This window comes from Lutzomyia longipalpis, chromosome 1 (assembly GCF_024334085.1).
Source record: "Lutzomyia longipalpis isolate SR_M1_2022 chromosome 1, ASM2433408v1".
In the NCBI taxonomy this organism is placed as follows: Eukaryota; Metazoa; Arthropoda; class Insecta; order Diptera; family Psychodidae; genus Lutzomyia; species Lutzomyia longipalpis.
In genome coordinates, this window is record NC_074707.1 from 3,762,038 (window position 1) to 3,775,781 (window position 13,744).

The 13,744-nt window shown below is 40.8% G+C and overlaps 6 protein-coding genes across 7 annotated transcripts in view; 2 read left to right on the forward strand and 4 right to left on the reverse strand.

The window, feature by feature from the left end:
• The window catches only part of LOC129786570 (nuclear pore complex protein Nup88), an 850,897-nt gene that overhangs the window by 81,981 nt on the left and 755,172 nt on the right, over positions 1-13,744 (reverse strand). The gene's annotated exons all lie outside the window — the stretch shown is intronic.
• On the reverse strand, positions 13-1,424 carry LOC129786603 (dnaJ homolog subfamily B member 14-like). The gene is made up of 4 exons (XM_055821725.1): positions 711-1,424; positions 555-658; positions 316-479; positions 13-251 (listed from the first exon to the last, which is right to left on the reverse strand). Exons 1-4 carry the CDS (start codon positions 1,347-1,349, stop codon positions 133-135), a joined length of 1,026 nt encoding a protein of 341 aa, XP_055677700.1. The 5' UTR covers positions 1,350-1,424; the 3' UTR covers positions 13-132.
• LOC129786568 (ESF1 homolog) lies at positions 1,447-3,701 on the forward strand. Its single transcript, XM_055821672.1, has one exon. It carries the CDS (start codon positions 1,508-1,510, stop codon positions 3,650-3,652), a length of 2,145 nt encoding a protein of 714 aa, XP_055677647.1. The 5' UTR covers positions 1,447-1,507; the 3' UTR covers positions 3,653-3,701.
• LOC129786608 (N-alpha-acetyltransferase 30) lies at positions 3,968-6,401 on the reverse strand. The gene is made up of 2 exons (XM_055821732.1): positions 5,423-6,401; positions 3,968-5,336 (listed from the first exon to the last, which is right to left on the reverse strand). Exons 1-2 carry the CDS (start codon positions 6,185-6,187, stop codon positions 5,172-5,174), a joined length of 930 nt encoding a protein of 309 aa, XP_055677707.1. The 5' UTR covers positions 6,188-6,401; the 3' UTR covers positions 3,968-5,171.
• On the forward strand, positions 6,504-9,066 carry LOC129786571 (protein O-mannosyl-transferase TMTC4). Of its 2 annotated transcripts, none has more exons than XM_055821676.1 (4): positions 6,504-6,798; positions 6,881-8,364; positions 8,425-8,864; positions 8,923-9,066. In XM_055821676.1, the coding sequence occupies exons 1-4, from the start codon at positions 6,760-6,762 to the stop codon at positions 9,042-9,044; spliced, it is 2,085 nt and encodes a 694-aa protein (XP_055677651.1). In that variant the 5' UTR covers positions 6,504-6,759; the 3' UTR covers positions 9,045-9,066. The 2 variants fall into 2 exon arrangements, with proteins under 2 accessions (XP_055677651.1, XP_055677652.1); XM_055821677.1 differs by having other exon boundaries at positions 6,629-6,795.
• LOC129786586 (transcription factor Ouib-like) lies at positions 9,056-10,621 on the reverse strand. Its single transcript, XM_055821699.1, has 2 exons — positions 10,382-10,621; positions 9,056-10,298 (listed from the first exon to the last, which is right to left on the reverse strand). The coding sequence occupies exons 1-2, from the start codon at positions 10,502-10,504 to the stop codon at positions 9,078-9,080; spliced, it is 1,344 nt and encodes a 447-aa protein (XP_055677674.1). The 5' UTR covers positions 10,505-10,621; the 3' UTR covers positions 9,056-9,077.

The following is a 13,744-nucleotide window of genomic DNA, read 5'->3' on the forward strand; positions in this document are numbered from 1 at the left end:
AAACAGATTCGCTTCGCTTTAGCATTAATTTTAATAAATAATAACTCTTCAAATACAATGATTGGTACAATTTCCATAGATTATCCATTTGGAATTTTCCTCTAAATAAAGAATATCTAACCGAAAAAAGGGTTAAAAAATAAGCTTCCCCATGCGATAGAGCGTATCACAGGAAGGAGTTTTTAGGGATTGAGCCTGTACAAATTGAGATTTACTCCCAAAGTGCTGAGCACGAGACATCATTGCATCTCCTGCAAAGATAAAAATTTAATATGAATCACGTTAAAAGGTGAAGAAATGGCAAAGAATTCTTACTGTAGTGCCGTTCCCGCATACAGAGCTTCTTCAATCCAATGAGATACTCCTCTTCGACGGCTAATTCAAGCCTTGCCAGGGATCCTGTGTATTCCTCATCGAAATTTTGCTTTACATAATACGGAACTCCGAGTCCGGATGTCTTTCTTGTGATGGAATATCTCCTGCAAGGCAAAAAAAAAAGTAAACTGACTTAATAAAAAAAAAGAATTTCTTTGATCCTGAAGGAGTTAACTCACGTTGAGGGTTGTAGGCTGTAAATGGGATCAGATGTGAGGAATGTGGACATGAGTGAAATCACCACGATGATGAGAATGAACCCAAAGGCCAGGCTTGGTTGATTCTGCAACAAAATTCAATGAAATCCTTCAGAAAAGCCCAAGGTATCAGCTTACATTTTCATGGTGATGATTCCGGAAACGTCTGTGGCCAGCATGGGTGAATCCATCACCAAAGAACATATTGAACAATTCCTCAGCCGTGGCATCAGATTCAAATTGGCGATAGTGGTTGTGGGAGTGATGCCTATGACGTGCCTGACCATTCCTCGAAGGAACTTCACTGCCATATAGGTCGTAGGCTTTCCTCTTTTCCGTATCTGTGAGCACGGCCACTGCATTTCCAACAGCCTTGAAAGCTTCAGCTGCACCTGGAGCTTGATTCTTATCCGGATGCAAATGCAGTGCGAGCTTCTTGTAGGCTTTTCTTATCTCACTATCTGTGGAATCTTTGGTAACTCCCAACATCTCGTAGAAACTTTTGCACTTTTTCACTTTCCTCACAAGATCCACCTGTTCCTGTGTGTACTTTGCCTCATCCTGACTCGGGGGATCTTCCTGGGTTGTTGTTTGATTATTCACACCTCCCTCCTGGGTCAGGGAATCAATTTCATCCAGCAACTTCTGACCCTGAACTGATGGATAGAGTTGTTCGGCTTTTATGAGGAATTTTCGAGCTCTGTCCAAATTCCCCGCATGGAGGTACTTGTATGCGATGTCAATGCATCTTGTGGCTTCGTCTCTGTTACCTTCCATGGGGGAAAATCGCTGAAATTGCGATTTTTCAGGAATTTTCTTCAACCAATGTCTATTTACCAAAAAATGACAACTACTCATAACCTCAAAAAAATCTCCTTGAAAACATAACCTCAAAAAATTGTTCATGTGAGTTTTGTTGTGATTTCGGTGTGAGGATGGAAAAGAGCAAAAAAGACGAGAAAATGGGCAAGGATTCAGCGAAAGAGAGTGAAATATGGAAGGATCCGAGATTCAGTCATCTGGTCAATGATCCACGCTTCAAAAACATCTCGGAATCACGGAGAAAAGTGAAGATTGATCGACGCTTCCAGTCCATGTTTAAGGATCCCAAATTCTCCCTGAAATACACTGTGGACAAGTATGGGAGACGCGTAGAGAAGGATCAGAGTGATGCATTGAAGAAGTACTATGCTCTGAGTGATGATGAAGAGGAAGATGAGAAGGCGCAGGAGGCAAAAGAAGAGAGCGGCGAAGAAGATTCTTCTGATGATGAAAATGATGACTTGGAAGTCGGTGAGAAGATTGATAAGAAGATGAAGAAGCGCCTCAAGGATCTGGAGGTTGACTATGCACGCGGGGAAGCCAATATTCTCACTGATAGCTCATCAGATGATGAAAGTTCCGAGGATGATGAGGAGGAAGTTACCTTTGATCATGTCTGGGGTGAATTGGACAATGATGCTCCACGCACGGATGAGTCTACGAGGAGAATTGCAGCGTGCAATATGGATTGGGATAAAATGAGGGCTGTTGACATTATGGTGCTCTGCAATTCCTTCCTTCCGGAGGGTGGAAGGATTGAGAAAGTTTCCATTTATCCATCGGAATTTGGGAAGGAAAGAATGCGAGAGGAGGATATGAAAGGCCCCGCGGAATTGCTGGCAGAAAATTGGGAAGATACAGAGGATGGTGCTGTTGTGAAGGATTCCAAGGAGAGAGATTTGGAGGGAGATTCGTACCACATGGAAAAATTGAGGCAATACCAGCTAAATCGGCTGAAATATTTCTATGCTGTGATTGAGTGCGACAGCGTCCGGACAGCTGATGCTCTGTACGCTGAATGCGATGGTCTGGAGTATGAAAGTTCAGCCACAAGGATGGATCTTCGTTTCATTCCGGACGACATGGATTTTGACGATGAACCACATGATGTTTGCAGCAAATTGCCCAATCTGCAGGAATACAAACCAAGGCTCTTTGAAACGTCAGCTCTGCAGAAATCCAAGGTGAACCTAACATGGGATGACACGTCCGTAGAAAGGAAGGAGTTTAATGAGAAAATTGCTCAAGGACGCCTTAAGGAAGTCTCTCAGGAAGATCTGAAGCGTTTTATCACGTACAGCAGCGAAGAAGAAGATGACGAAGACACTGAAGCTCCTTCTCAGAAGGCGGATGAGCTCAATGAGGAGTCAGGAAGTGATGAATCTGAGGGAGAAGAAAGTCAGAAAGCTTCCATTGAAAAGTACAAACTTCTCCTGAGTGAGATTAATGAGCAAGAGAAGAGGAAGAAGGAGGATAAAATCGAAAGGGAGCTCTCCTGGGGTGTTATGGTGGGCAAAGATGATGACCAGGAGGATGCAGATGAATCTTCAGGTGATAACAACCCATCCCTGACACCATTTGAGCGTCTAGTTGAGAAGAAGAAGCAAAAACAAAAGAAACGTCGTGAAGAGATTAAGAAAAAGCTCAAAGGTGGGGAATCTGAGGATGAGAGTTCCGAAGATGACATCCCCGATGGTATTGACATGAATGACCCATACTTCGCTGAAGAATTTGCCAATGGGAACTTTGCACCGCCAAAGAATACCAAAAAGGCCCAGAAGGAGCGAAAGGAACGCCTGGCTGAGGAGAAAGCCGCCCAGGAAGAGGAGGAAAAGCAAAATGCAGAGCTGGCTCTACTGCTGGATGATCAGGAAGAGGGAAAATCCCATTTTAGCTTGAAGAAAATTCAAAATGCCGAAATGGAGACAAAAAAGCGCAAAAGGAAGAAGTTGCTGAAGAAGTCCAAGGCGGAAATTGCCGAAGCAAAGGCCAAGAAGGCACAAGAAGATGATTTCCAGATTAATGTGAATGATGAGCGTTTCTCAGCTGTCTTCTCGTCGCATTTCTTCAATATTGATCCCACAGATCCGAGTTTCAAGAAGACAAAAGCCATGGATAAGCTAATTGAGGAGAAGCTTAAGAGAAAGCAGGAACCTGGCAAATTCCCGGATGAAGAACAATCCGCGAAGAGGAGCAAAAAGGATGCTGAAGTGTCCGTTCTGGTGAAGAGCATAAAGAGGAAAGTTAAGAATAAATGAGAAAATATTTCTTTTTGAGAAAATAAAGTTTTTTTTTGTAAAGAAAAAATTGGATTTTTCTTTTTAATTTGTATTGTTTGTATTCTTTTCTGACGTTAAGGATTTTATTTTTCAAAGCTTCCGGTGTTCGTCAGAGGAAATTCCCGCTCACCCAAGGAAAAGCAGCAATTTAAGCCAAAGCTTTCGGCCCTAATGGCGGACCTTCTTCAGTGGCTGAAAGGACACGTTTATTCAAACATTTAACATTTTTCATTCGACTTGGGCCCCAATTTAAAGGACAAGATCCTTAAATTTTAAAATAAATTAAAAGACAAATCTTTTTGATGTATTTTTGTATATTTTTCTCATATAGTTTATATTATATAGGAGAGATATTTACAGACCATTTTTATGTTTATTTTTTTTCTTGTGTATTTATGCTGTATTATTTTCTAAATGTTGGTTTTTTTAGAATAAAATTCTCCTTTTAACAGAATTTAATATTTTGTTGTGGAAAGAAAAAGAAAGAAATATATTTCGAAGAGGATAAAATGAAAGCTCAAACCTACATCAGTTGTTTTATATGCATCAATTATCTTATTAGTATACACCACAATGTTTTTTTTTCATCATTTTTTTAATTATACACAAATTAATTGGATTCTACACTCCTCCCTCTCTCACTATATATATATTTATATTCTCTCAATACGCACAATTAATGTTTTTTTTTGTTTTTTCTTCTTACTCTGCTGAATAATAATAATTTAATGTGTGGCTTTCTCCAGAGACTTTGTCGTACAAATTCTTACTAGCTTTTAAAAAGGATTTCATTCACCCCTTTTACCCTTTTTCTCTTTAATTTTTTTCATTTAATTTCTCTTTTTTTTCGCGAATTATTTTTTTAATTTATCTTTTTTAGAGCTTTAATGTGTGTGACAATCGTGACAATGAAAATTATTTAATGGAGTTTAACTAAAAAAAAATCAATTTTTTTTCTATCTAAAAGTTTTCTTTCTTTGATGATTTTTCTTTCTTTCAATGATGATAAAAAAAGAGAAATAAAAATTTCAACAAAACTACAAATAACAGAAAATTGCGCAAAACGCAAAATTCTTTTTTAATATTCCGAGGATCTTTCTTTAATAAACTTTGGCAGTTGATTGAAAAAAAATTCTCCATCCGCATGTGATATTTCCTATTAAGAATTATTTCTCAAATATTTTTTTTAATGCTCTTTCAGATCCTTTTTTTCTCTTATCTATTTACACAAAAAATGTTTTATCTTTCTTCTACACAACACGCATAAACTCCTTCAGTCCGCACTGTCTGTCGTCGAAAGTTTTTTTTTCTTGTTCTTTTAAGAATTTTTTTCTTTTGCAAAGAAGGGAAGTGAGAAAGATTGAAAGAATTTTCTTTTGTAGAAGAGAAATGAAGGAAAAGTGAAAAGAGCGAGATGCAAAATTAAGAAGAAGGATAAAATAAGGGAAACCTTTCTGGACTAGACTTGAGGCCCACTTCGTTGTGCGGCGAAAGAGTTTCATCTGAACCACAGCTTGAGCCTCAGTGCATCCACTCCGGACAAGTAGTAGTGAAAGAGTCGCTTGTCCCGGACAAAGCCAAGATTCTCATAGAGACGAAGAGCTGGCGTATTGGTGATTTCTGTCTCCAGGACGACCTCATCCGCCTTGTCGTTCAGCATTGCCTGCAAAGAGAGAGAAAAAAACGTAAAAAATGAATAAATTCCTTTAAATTTTACAAATAAAAAAAGAATTCAGGAAGAAATCTCACCATGATTGCTTTGTGAACGAGCCTCGTGCCAATCTTCATCTTCCTGTAGTCCTTGTCAACGGCCAGCATTGCAATGTAGCCCCTTTTGATGGTCTGCCGATGGAGACCGAGCTTGCAGACAATCGCCCCCACGCACTTATCCCCATGCATAGCGAGGAAGCAGAGTTTTGGCCAGTTGTGGATGAAATACCTGTACGTGTAGATGGAGTAGGGCTCCGATAGATCCTTCTGTATCAGGCGCATAATATCTGGCATCTGTAGCTCAGACTTGTACTCCTCATACTCAATCGTTGGGAGTGAGCTATCCTCCTGCCCATCGGTGCTGGTGGGTTCAGTCGCCAAGGGTACGGTATCACAGCACGAGGACGCAGCTGGGACGTCCGGAACGGTGATCTCCTCAATTTTCTTGCAGTGATTCTCTCCATGTGCCTCCTCGTGCATTTTCTCCACTGGCCTATCACTACATTCACCACCAATCTCCGATTCTCGTCTCCCCATGTGATTATCCTTTGGCTCTGCCTCACTGGGCAGCCCCATCGTCTCCCGATGATTGTAGATTCCATTCTTTTTAAGGTTAAGACGTTCCTCGAGCTTCTGGCTCAGCTCATCCATTGTCGCAGAGCTCCTAATGATGTCCATTGTTGTCTCGGACGTCCCCTCGTGCACCCCCTCGCTCCCTTTGGACTTGTTCCGTCGTCTGGGACGTTTTTTCTTCGTCCCATCGCTGTGTGCCGTGAGGTCTACTTCTGTCGCTTGCACCTCCATTGCTCCACTACCTTTTTCCACCTTAATTTAACCACTTTCTCAGCACACTACAGCACTCTATGCATACTTCACTAGTTCCTACGCCTAAATTGCATTATTAGATTCGTCACGGAAACGCCACAGAGAGTAAGAAAATTTATCAAAAGTAATTTTCAGAGGATTTTTTATTTTTCCTTGGCTGGTGAGACGTCAGACGTCAGTCATTAACCCAGCTGAACTAAATTTCATGATGCATTTTATCCTACTGTATCATATATTTGTAATGTATCGGTTTGGGGTACTACCCGTACTACCTTTATTTATTATTTTATTAATAATTAATTTATAATATTTTCTAAGATTTCTTAAAGAATTATAATGCTCTTTTAAGGTACCAGAGTTTTAGGAAAAAAAGATTAGAAAAGATAATAAAAAAATAGAATTTGTGAATCGAATGTCCAGTCGGGTCGTAAAAATATTTTTGAAAACAATGAAACGTCATCAGGAGAATATCCGTGTGGTTTTCCACTCTCTGTGTGCCCCCAGGGGCTCCATGTGAATGCAATAATATGTGATATGTGTAGTATTTCCAAATGTCTTCCAAAAGAAATCAAAATATCCCAGGAAATGTGGTAAGAAGACCGGAAAACACATCCCCAAGTAATTCTAACCTCAAACAACAAATCTTTTGCTATTCTTTCCGGGGATTTACAGATTAAATTCATCCTCCTGGCTGTGCTCTGCCTCATTTGCTATGGTAGTCACTTGGATGGGGAGTTTGTCTTCGATGACACAGTGGCTATTGTGAAAAATTGGGATGTGACTGGACGAACGTCCCTCGGAGAGATCTTCCGGCATGATTTCTGGGGCTACAACATCACAGATACATCTAGTCACAAGTCCTACCGTCCACTAACAATACTCACTTTTCGCCTGGAGCACAATTTATACGGATTGTATGCTTTCCGGATGAAGGGGGTTAATTTATTCCTCCATATTCTCGACACTTGGCTCATTATTCCCTTCTGGAGAAGCTATTTCCCTTCAGGGGAAGATCAATGGGTAGCTTTTGGGACTGCAGCAATGTTTGCCATTCATCCCATTCACACAGAGGCTGTTTCAGGGATTGTAGGTCGTGCAGAACTTCTTGTTGCTTGCACATTCCTCCTATCGCTCATCCTGTACAACACTCAAATTGCCCAGAAATCATCGGCTACGGTGTTAGCATACCTGGGATTTATCTTCCTTGCAAGTTTGGGTCTTCTTTTCAAAGAGAATGGCATTACAATCTCCCTAATGGCGATAGCTACCGAAGTAATCCTGAACACAAACTTGCTTCAGAAATTGAGAGATTTAGAGATTCCCCTGAATTTCCCAAAGCGTGTATTTGCAAGGATTTGCATCCTTCTTGGGGTTTGCTCTGCTCTCTGTGTCTTTCGTTTGTGGATCATGGAGTTTCAGAGCCCCAATTTTAAAGTAATGGACAATCCAGTGGCTGCTAGTGATGAGATTCTAACAAAATCCCTGAGTCAGGTTTATCTGTACGCCCTCAATTACTGGATAATGCTCTGCCCTGATTGGTTGAGCTTTGACTGGGCACTGGGTTCCATTAGTCTCGTGGAATCCTTCCTGGACATTCGCTGCGTATTCATTGTGATATTCTGTGCATTCCTCTTGGGCATTATTTGGACTTCCATCCCATCAAAGCAGCAACTTCTGGCAATCTCCCTCATTGTGGTGCCCTTCCTCCCAGCATGTGGCATTATAAAGTTGGGATTTGTCATTGCTGAACGTGTGCTGTACCTCTCATCCATTGGACATTGCTTCTTGGTCATCCTTGGTGTCCGGAAGCTCTTGTACAACTTTCCGGGAGCACGAAAATTCATTGCTGCAGTTCTTATCGTCTCTGCGATGATTTTTGTAGCAAGAACACGTGTCAGAGCGAAGGAATGGACCACAGAGGAACTCCTCTTCTCCTCTGCACTTCGTGTCTGTCCCAACAATGCCAAAGTTCACTACAACATTGCTCGCTTGGCCACAGATCGGGGGCAAAAGGAGAAAGCCTTCAAGTTCTACCATCAAGCCATTGAGCTCTTCCCTGATTATGAGTCTGCAATAATGAATTTGGGGAATCTCTACCGTGAAATTGGGGAATTCCAGAAAGCTGAGGAGCTCCTCCTCCGTTCCGTGGAATTGCTGTAAGTTGTCTTGATTCTTTCTTCCTTCTTATTGGGAACTTTCTAATAAAATGTTTCCAGGGAGGAATTCCCGGCTGCTTGGATGAACCTCGGCATTGTCCAGGCGGCATTGAAGAAGTACAACCAGTCGCTGGAGAGCTACCAGAAAGCCCTAAAATACCGGAAGCACTACCCAATGTGTCTCTACAACATTGGGAATCTCTTCATTGAGATGCGCAACACCTCCATGGCGCATCAATTTTGGTCCGAAGCTATTGCTCTCAATCCTCGCCACGGAAAGGCATGGGCAAACATTCTCGCCCTGCTGGACAATGAAGGTCAAACGGAGGAGGTTGTAAGGATGTCTGCAATCGCCCTGCAGCACATCCCCAATGATCCGGCAATCTTCTTCACGCGTGCCAATGCTTTTGGCAAACTCGGAGACTTTCAGGAGTCAGAGAGACTCTTCCTGCGTGCAATAGAACTAAGGCCAAACTATGCTATGTATTATGCAAATCTCGGTGAGTTTTTTACGTTTTTCTTTATTTTAAAATTAACTCTTAAAGAGATTCTTTTCAGGTGTTCTCTATCATCGCTGGCGGAGACATTCACAAGCTGAGGAATACTACCGGAAAGCCCTAAAAGTTGATCCAAATCTCCGCAGTGTCCGGGAGAATTTGTCCAAATTGAAGAAGAAGTAAAAAAACGAAAGTTTCCTAGGAATTTATTTATTCTCAATTCTCCTGAATTATAAGAATTTGCTGTGCCTCTTCGGATTCTTCGGTCGTGTGCTCCTGAACAACAGCTTCCGTGCTCTCCTTCATGTACACCACATTCCGGAAGAATTGACTGTCAACCTCAGCTGGAGTGGCCTCTTCGAACTTGGGTTTAGCCTGTGTGGCTGCAGGCGGTGCTTTCCGAGGCTTTGGCTTCTGCACGGGTTCACCTTTGGCGCGCAAATGGATGTTCATGTGCGCCTTTAAGTGGTGACTCTTTGTGAATTTCTTCTCGCACACCTCACATTGGTAGCGCTTCTCACCCGTGTGAATCATAATGTGGCTGCTGAGGACGTGCGAGTAGGCAAAGGCTTTCCCGCAGTAGGTACACACGTAGGGACGCTCTCCTGTGTGCGTGCGTTCGTGCTTGATGCGTGAACCAAAGTCACTGAAGCGGCGATCGCAGAACTTGCAAGGGTAGGGCTTCGCACCGGTGTGGGTCCGCACGTGTCGTCTCAATTCGAAGGGAACCACAAAAGCTCGTCCACAGATATCACACGCATAGGGCTTTTCATTACGATGTCGCCTCAAATGGCCATCGAGGGCATGTTGGTACTTGTAGGTGTTGCCACAAATCTCGCACTTCTTCAGTGGTTTACTCTTCACCGCTGGACGGATGGCAATGATGGCTTTTGCCCCTTCAGGAGTGATTTTCCTGGAGACTTTCTCAATTCTGTGCTTCCCATCGGCTGTCAAAATAGGCCCCTTGGCCTCAATCATCCTCTGACGCACTGAAACAGGCTGTCGTACAGGTTTGTACGAATCAACAAGGATTCCCTGTTCTAGATTCTCAATTTCTTCCTGCTGTGCATCTGCTTCATCTCCCCAAGCTGCTTTCTTGGCTGCCTCAAAAATCCTCGCATCTTCCTGCTCATCCAAAAATTCATCTGTGACCTGTTCCGTTTCCTTATGGGTACTACTGCTATCAGCTACAACTTCCTCTTCCTCCTCACATTCATCTATCAACGCAGCAGATTCATCTGTTTCATTATTCGCCTCATGCTTGACAATCTCCTCGATGGAATACTCATAATCCGTGTCAGATGTTTGGGATTTGTTAAGAAGGGACAGGAGAATTGCATGGGAACTCTCCCCATTCGTCCGGAAGCGATAGGCAATTTTTAAATCATCCAAACATCTCAGGCAAATCTGTTCTGGCATATCCTGTTCCTGGACAATCTGTAAAATAATCAAAAACATCCGGAAAATACATTAAGGGCAGTCTAGATATAGAGAGTATCATGCTAGAGAACCGGAAGTACCTCAATTGGACAGCATTTCATGATTACTTCTGCAATTTGCATTTCATTGTCCGGGAAATTATCATAGATTGACGTCATTACACCATCATGAAGGCATATTCGACAAATTATTGTCCACTCCATTGAACAAGGATGTCCTTGAAGACAGGGATACACAAAACAAGACTTCCTGAACACGGAAAATGCTCAGACACGGAATTTCCGGATGCTTCTCTTTTTTTTTAAACATAACCAAACTTTTTCATTTTGATGAAAACAAACTGCCGAACAATGGAGGATCATCTAATAAAAAATACGAGATGGCATGAAAAAATATATCTTCATCTCACTCTGCATTTGGTGGTGTGTGAGTGTGGAACATGTGGAATTTACTACTACATGCGCATATTTGTGTGGAACTACATTTAGGGCGCCAAATTCAAAAATTTTCGAATTTAGCGCCATTTTTGGGAAGGGAAATTTTCTGCAAAACCGCGTCGGCGCATCGGAAAATTAAGGCAAGATTAGGGAAATTTTCCTCAAAACACGGGAGGGATTTTCATTTGCGGAAAAACTGTGAAAATTAATGTGAAAAAGTGCACAAAAAGACTCTCAGTGCGTACAAAAAATCACCCAAAGTGCCCTGTGGTTGTGCCAAGTTGGAAAATGCGTGAAAAGGGCTCTTTATCCTTGGAAAAATCACCCTTGTCGCGGAGCTAAAAGGGATAACAAAGGGGGTGAGTTTCTTTTAAGTAGAAAAAAAAATCTATTATGTCTCCTGGAAACCTCAAAATTTATTTACCAAAAACACCCTGGATGGGAGAAAATGTGCAAATTTTCATGAGTTTTTCGCGTTCTATTTTCACCATGCTTGTGTAGCTTGAAAACTCTCTTGACCGACGATGATAGACTATTTTCAGCCCGCATACAGGAGACGTCGTCTCATCCGCAAGTCCTCCCAAAAAACTCGCGTTTTATGCTTTCGTGCTGCTGCTATGAGGAAAATTGTTTTCCACTCTACTGAAAAATTCCTCTACTTGGGGGCATCGTCTGGCCCCGTCTGGGTATTTTTCTTTTTCTCTCTCTCGTTTGTCCATTTTTCCTGGTCCAGGATTTTTTTATCATCTGATGAGAAAATGAGAATTTGAAATTCAATTGAATCACATGAATTTTTCCAAAGCCGCTTTGTCGCTTTTCCTCGTTTTTCCTCTGTTTTTTTTTCACCCACCCTTCTGTGCCGCCCAAAAAATGTTCTATTTATGTGGTTGGGACACAACAAGAAAGGACACACAACATGAGTGTGGAAAATCAATTTGAAAAGGTTCCGGGGATGAGTTGGGAAGAAAATAGGACAACAAAAAAAGGAATATTATAAATTGTTCTTTGGAGTGCAATAGAGCGCTTGAAAAGGAAAATCTGCATTCAGGTGCAGACAAATTGTTCTTCTGCATTGAAGGGAAAAATGCTTTCATTTTATATCACCACAGCATTTCTGTTCAACTGCCAGGTGCACAAGTCATCAAACTTTGTCCTTGCAAAGGATATGTTTGTATGCCTTCACCTTGAAATGGAGCTTTTTGTTGATTTTCTCTCTAAAATGTTCTCGAATTTTCCGTAAAATTTTGCATCAAGATAGATTTATTTTAAAATAAATATTCTTACAGAGTAAAAAGTCTTTAATTAAAAAAAAAATGTTCATTTGTTCAGAAAGGATCTTGAGTAAATGAAGAATATATTTTTTTACTTCTCTAATTTTCAATTTTAACCTGCTGGCCGCCAAGACCTTGGAGCTTCCTTAGAGCGCCAAGGTGGGGTCGTTGAACGACCCCAAGAAGGAAGTCGATTTTCTCATAAACTATAAAACCGGGAACTGTCGGGTCACTACCCTTAGACTCCTTATATAGTCCTCTTGCCCCTTGCATCACAAATTTTCCACCCGGAAACACGCAGAACAAGATATTAGGGAAAAACATTTTTCACTCATTTTTCACACTTTCTTCGTGAGAAATTTGCCACGAAGTTGACCGCAACTGCTATTTTTTTTCACTATTTCCCCACATTCCCCTCACTTCCCGCACCGTGATAAATGGCAATATTTCTCGAATATTCTTTATTGTTTTGCACATTTATATGCTTCTAATTATGTTTTATGTTGTTTATGTTACTTATTCGCGATAATTCTGACACTGAGATGGTAAAGTGAGAAAGTAAACACAACCCTTCAACTCCCTTCAACCATATGATTTATGATGTGACTAACTTCATTCTAAGAAATTTTCCGCAACATGGCCGTTACACCAATTTTTGAATTCCCTTCTTCTACATTTTCCTCAATAACTTTTCTTGTGGTGGACGGATTGAGCTGAAATTTTTACACAACCTCCTCAGATAACCAAAGAACTTATTTCCAAAAGATGGGAATGGTATCTTTTATATTTATTCAGTTATAGCACGAAATATAGGGCTGGGGTCGTTCAACGACCCCGCTTGGCGGCCTAGAGGTTAAAGCACCTGATGAAGCAATTACACCAGAATCGAAACGTCAACGAAAAATAAATAAAAATTCACTGATGCTCTTATTAATTTTGAAACCTTTGTTTTAGTTTTTTTTTAAACCGTGTAACGTTTATCAATTTATTTTAAAAGATTTTCCTAAAAAAAAAACTTTGAAAACATTCAGAGATTGATGTGTGGATGAAGACAATTTTCTTTGAAAGCTCTCTCAGGAAAATCCTCAAACTACCCCCAGGGACATGGGGTGGTGTTGTGTACAGTTAACGTTCATGATGAGTCCACAAGGTACCCAATTGAGGGTTTTTCCTCCAATTTGGTGAACAACACCTCCTCCTCTAAGCATCATCGAAAAATACAAAATATTTCATTACGAGATACGAGACAGAAATGCCCTCTGAACGTGTTGTTGTGCGCGAGTGGTGTGGTGGAACACAAAATGAAGAACTAAAAATAGTGCCACAGAAGCCAAACATCACATTTTATGTGTGTCTCTTGCCTCTCTCCAGAATTTTCCCATTTCCACCATCACTTTATGACTCTTCCCATCTGATTTTTTACCCTTCTCACACCCGGCAAAATGTTGAATTCAAAGTCATTCATTCAGGAATTTCTCGCACTCCTCCTCCCATTTATTTTCCCATGAAAGAATCATTCTTAATTAATGAATTAATTTTATCAACCCTTTTCATTTATTAAAATCTTTTTCATTTATTTGCTGCTTTTCTGTTTTTTTCATTTTGCAACATACATGTACAAGAATTTTTCATTAAAAACTTTCCACAAACTATTTACTTTAACTTGCATTTTTTACGCTTAATAAACTAAAATGCAATTTATAAAGTTTTTAAAAGTGGAAATGACTTTTTAAAC

What these genes read in the sequence shown, in the direction of transcription:
- LOC129786603 (XM_055821725.1), bottom strand. Translation starts at nt 1,349, where the DNA reads ATGGAAGGTAACAGAGACGAAGCCACAAGATGCATTGACATCGCATAC. An exon ending in GGAATCATCACCATGAAAAT is followed by an intron (nt 659 to 710) that starts GTAAGCTGATAC and finishes ATTTTGTTGCAG; the next exon opens with AATCAACCAAGCCTGGCCTT. An exon ending in TACAGCCTACAACCCTCAAC is followed by an intron (nt 480 to 554) that starts GTGAGTTAACTC and finishes TTTGCCTTGCAG; the next exon opens with GAGATATTCCATCACAAGAA.
- LOC129786568 (XM_055821672.1), top strand. Translation starts at nt 1,508, where the DNA reads ATGGAAAAGAGCAAAAAAGACGAGAAAATGGGCAAGGATTCAGCGAAA.
- LOC129786608 (XM_055821732.1), bottom strand. Translation starts at nt 6,187, where the DNA reads ATGGAGGTGCAAGCGACAGAAGTAGACCTCACGGCACACAGCGATGGG. An exon ending in TCGTTCACAAAGCAATCATG is followed by an intron (nt 5,337 to 5,422) that starts GTGAGATTTCTT and finishes CTCTCTTTGCAG; the next exon opens with GCAATGCTGAACGACAAGGC.
- LOC129786571 (XM_055821676.1), top strand. Translation starts at nt 6,760, where the DNA reads ATGTCTTCCAAAAGAAATCAAAATATCCCAGGAAATGTG. An exon ending in CTCCGTTCCGTGGAATTGCT is followed by an intron (nt 8,365 to 8,424) that starts GTAAGTTGTCTT and finishes AAATGTTTCCAG; the next exon opens with GGAGGAATTCCCGGCTGCTT. An exon ending in TATGTATTATGCAAATCTCG is followed by an intron (nt 8,865 to 8,922) that starts GTGAGTTTTTTA and finishes GATTCTTTTCAG; the next exon opens with GTGTTCTCTATCATCGCTGG.
- LOC129786586 (XM_055821699.1), bottom strand. Translation starts at nt 10,504, where the DNA reads ATGGAGTGGACAATAATTTGTCGAATATGCCTTCATGATGGTGTAATG. An exon ending in TGAAATGCTGTCCAATTGAG is followed by an intron (nt 10,299 to 10,381) that starts GTACTTCCGGTT and finishes ATTATTTTACAG; the next exon opens with ATTGTCCAGGAACAGGATAT.